The 4,549-nt window shown below is 42.4% G+C and overlaps 1 protein-coding gene across 1 annotated transcript; it reads right to left on the bottom strand.

Moving 5' to 3' along the window:
- Positions 1–3,221: 3,221 nt before the first annotated feature.
- OR4E1 (olfactory receptor family 4 subfamily E member 1) lies at positions 3,222–4,343 on the bottom strand. Its single transcript, XM_055436961.2, has one exon. It carries the CDS (start codon positions 4,341–4,343, stop codon positions 3,396–3,398), a length of 948 nt encoding a protein of 315 aa, XP_055292936.2. The 3' UTR covers positions 3,222–3,395.
- Between the last annotated feature and the right edge of the window lie 206 nt (positions 4,344–4,549).

Here is a 4,549-nt window from a genome sequence, read left to right as displayed (position 1 = left end):
TTTTTTGGGGCTCCAAAATCACTGCGGATGTTGATTGCAGCCATGAAATTAAAAGACGCTTGCTCCTTGGAAGGAAAGTTATGACCAACCTAGATAGCATATTAAAAAGCAGAGACATTACTTTGCCAACCAAGGTCTATCTAGCCAAGGCTATGGTGTTTCCAGTGGTCATGTATGGATGTGAGAGTTGGACTTTGAAGAAAGCTGAGCGCTGAGGAATTGATGCTTTTGAACTGTGGTGTTGGAGAAGACTCTTGAGAGTCCCTTGGACTGCAAGGAGATCCAACCATTCCATTTTAAAGGATATCAATCCTGGGTGTTCATTGGAAGGACTGATGCTAAAACTGAAACTCCAATACTTTGGCCACCTCATGCGAAGAGTTGACTCACTGGAAAAGACTCTGATGCTGAGAGATTGGGGGCAGGAGGAGAAGGGGACGACAGAGAATGAGATGGTTGGATGGCATCACCAACTCGATGGACATGAGTTTGAGTGAACTCCGGGAGTTGGTGATGGACAGGGAGGTCTGGTGTGCTGTGATTCATGGGGTTGCAAAGATTGGGACATGACTGAGCGACTGAACTGAACTGAGAGAGTTATGAGGATTAACGTGATTGAAAACTGGTAGTATTAGAAATTTTGCTTGCAATGACCAAAAGAAAAAAAAAGTTGTTCCATTGTAGTTTTACCAGCTACCACTTAAGGATTGCCATGAAGTGTTTTCTTACTGTCACATTGTGTGTGTTCGTCTGTGTGATTCCCACACAAGGCGATTCTATTTGGCTTCTTTGATGGGCTGTATCTCCTGATTGTCTGCCATTGCCTATACTAAAAGCATTTATTTCATACAAATTCCATAATTTTCAAGTTCAGTTTAGTTATTCCATGAACCAGCCCCAATGAATTAGTTTTTATACTATGCACAGAGTTATCTGGTAATGAGACTACTCTGTGATTAGTACTGTCTGTTGTAAGTTAAATTGTGTTGCCCAGAAAACCTACAGAATACCTTAATACCATGATAACCATACTTCTGTACAACTGGAATGGCTTGAATTTCCTTCTCAACACAACCCTGTCAAAAGTACCGTAAAAATAGGACATGGGTCTTGTGACCCACACGTTTATTGACCACGCGTTTACTGATTGCCTTTGAAAGCCTCCTGCATTTAAACATGCCCTTCTCACTGATGGCGTCAGAGTGAACTGTTGGGTCCCATTATGCCATGTTTGTTGTACACAGGTAGGAGACACGGTTGCCTGAAATATCCTCTCCATATCCCCTGTTATCCAGTCCACTCAGCACATTACACTCAGAGTACAATGTTTCATGACATTACAATATGTGTCACCACAACTACACCGAAGATGCTGGAGTATAGATCTGTGTTTTATTCAACCTGGCATTTTCTCCCAGCCATTAGTGTGATATTGAGTGACTATTGTTTAGTAACAAATGCTGAGCTGAATGAATTCTCTACATAATAACTAGAACGAGTTAATTTAAACACAAATTGTGTCATGTCTGATCTGTGCTTGCACCATTCTGATAACTTCCTGCTATACTGAAAAATATTCCAGACTTCTTGAGAGGACATGAAACTATTTTTTTTGCTTCTTCAATATCATCTCTCACCATTCTCTGCCTCACAGTCCAAGTTATAACCACATTGGTCTCTTACTTCTTAGAACAGGCCAAGTTCTTTCTAAACATCAATCTTTACATCTGCCATTTCCTCTGCCCGGAAAGTTCATCACCTTTATTTTCTCATGGTTGGCTCTTTTTTCATCTTTCAGATCTTAGTTTAAATGGCATTTCCTCAGAGAGGCCCTTCTTAACTAAGCAATCTAGAGACAGTCTCCTCTATAACTCTGTAACATCATTGTCTTTCATGGCGTTTGTCGTGATCTGTAATTAAAATTTGTTTATATTTTGTTTTCTTTTTTAAAAAAGCTTTTTATGTTGTACTGGAGTATAGCTGATTGACAAACAATGTTGTGATAGTTTCAGGTGAACACTAAGGGACTCAGCAATACATGTGCATGTATCCATTCTTCCCCAAATTCTCTTCCCACATATTCTTGTCTTCTGTTCTTCAGTTCAGTTCAGTTCAGTTCAGTCGCTCAGTCGTGTCCGACTCTCCGCAACCCCATGAATCACAGCACGCCAGGCCTCCCTGTCCATCACCAACTCCCGGAGTACACTCAAACTCATGTCCACAGAGTCGGTGATGCCATCCAGCCATCTCATTCTCCGTCGTCCCCTTCTCCTCCCGCCCCCAACCTTTCCCAGCATCAGAGTCTTTTCCAATGAGTCAACTCGTCGCATGAGGTGGCCAAAGTATTGGAGTTTCAGCTTTAGCATCAGTCCCTCCAATGAACATCCAGGATTGATCTCCTTTAGAATGGACTGGTTGGATCTCCTTGCAGTATAAGGGACTCTCAAGAGTCTTCTCCAACACCACAGTTCAAAAGCATCGATTCTTCGGCGATCAGCTTTCTTCACAGTCCAACTCTCACATCCATACATGACCACGGGAAAAACCATTGCCTTGACTAGACGGACCTTGGTTGGCAAAATAATGTCTCTGCTTTTTAATATACTATCAAGGTTGGTCATAACTTTCCTTCCAAGGAGCAAGCGTCTTTTAATTTCATGGCTACTAAACTCTAAACAGCATAAAAGGAGGACTATGCATTTTATTTAAGATTACGAACCTAGTACTTAGCATATAATAGGTGCTCAGTAAATATTTGTCAGATGAATGGATAATAAGATATCCCCATTTTATTGTCTTAATGGAAGAGTTTTTCCTGAACACTTGAGGATATCAACTTCAGTGGTTCAAAGTCTTCTTTCTGTATTACTGAAGTCATTTGCAAACTTACTTTGCCTGCTTTACCAATGTTTGCAAAGCTATTTAGGCAAGTGCCTGAGTGAATGATGTTGGCAAGTGCTGCCCAGAAATCTGAACATTTGTTTAGACTTTGGTTATCACCCTAACACAAAAGCAGGGATAGGAACCATGATGTAAGGAAAATAACATGTTTGTGTTGATACATTTGGCTTAACGTGCTACCTTCATCATTTCCTAGCTGGGTGACCTTGGGCATGCTGTTTGCTTTTTTTGAGCTTTGGCTTCTTCATGTGTAAACAAGCTTATACATACCTCACAGGGTTGTTGTGAGAATTAAGTAATTGCACAATGCAATTACTAGAACAATTTCCAGTCTGTGGAAGATGTTAAAAGTCATAGTAATTGCTATGATTGTCAGATATTGGACTGGAAGATAGTTTTACAAGTCATACAGTTTGATAAATGTGATTGTAACATATCTTTGCAAGGCATTTCTTTAATTTGGAACACCAAGCACCATAACGGCTTAGACATTTTCATTTTTTTTCTCTTCCTTCCACCATCCCCATTAACTTGTTCAAGGCATTTTTCATGTCTTCATTCCGAAGGGTGTAGATGATAGGGTTCAGCAGGGGTGTGACAGCGGTGAAAAACACAGACACCACCTTGTCCTCTGGGAGGCTGGTGGATGGACGGGAATAGATGAAGATGCAGTGTCCCAGAAAGAGTGTGACCACGGTGAGGTGGGCTGCACAGGTGGACAGGGCCTTCCGCCGGCCTTCGGAGATCTGCTGCCTCAGGCTCAGCAGGATGACTGCGTAGGACACCACGAGGACCACAAAACAGACCACGGAGATCAACCCACTGTTGGAGACGATGAGAATCTCAATGACGTGGGTGTCAGTGCAGGCCAGTCTGATCACCAGAGGCACATCACAGAAGAAGTTGTCAATCTCATCGGGACCACAGTAGGGCAGCCTGATGGTGAGCGAAGTCAGCGCTATGGAGTGGACGGTGCCCCCTGTCCAGAGGGCCGCAGCCAGCAGCACACACACTTTCCAGTTCATCACTGTCATGTACTGCAGGGGTCTGCATATAGCCACATACCGGTCATAAGCCATGACAGTGAGGAGGAAGATCTCTGTGCAGGCAAAGAGGTGCAGGAAGAACATCTGAGTTACACAGGCGTCAAAGGAGATGAGCTTCTCCTCTGACCAGGTGTCTGTCAGCATCTTGGGGACAGTGACGGTGGAGTGGCACACATCGATAAAGGACAGGTTGCTGAGAAAGAAATACATGGGGGTATGGAGGTGATGGTCATAGATAATAGTTATGACAATGAGGATGTTTCCAATCAGTGTCAGGATATAGAAAACAAGGAACATGGCAAATGCAGCCATCTGCACATTCTCATTCATAGATAAACCTCTAAGCCGAAAATATGTCACTACAGTTGTTTGATTGAGTAGAACAGCCCCTTCCATTCTCACTGTTGGACACTCCTGTCAAAAATTAGGAAAAAAACACTTAATATCTGCATCAATCATTTGGCCACTTAGGTTCTTCTGTGTTTATGACTTCTCTCCATCTAGAATTTCTAGTGAAGCATCTCATTTTAAAATCTCAATTCAGCATCGTAAATCATGCTGGACACATAGTAGTTGCTAAACACATACTTTTGGAACAAAAG

This window comes from Moschus berezovskii, chromosome 9 (genome assembly GCF_049115385.1).
Source record: "Moschus berezovskii isolate FMDL1 chromosome 9, NW_MosBer_1.0, whole genome shotgun sequence".
NCBI classification, from domain to species: domain Eukaryota; kingdom Metazoa; phylum Chordata; class Mammalia; order Artiodactyla; family Moschidae; genus Moschus; species Moschus berezovskii.
This window is presented reverse-complemented; position numbering and strand designations above follow the sequence as displayed.

What these genes read in the sequence shown, in the direction of transcription:
- OR4E1 (XM_055436961.2), bottom strand. Translation starts at nt 4,343, where the DNA reads ATGGAAGGGGCTGTTCTACTCAATCAAACAACTGTAGTGACATATTTT.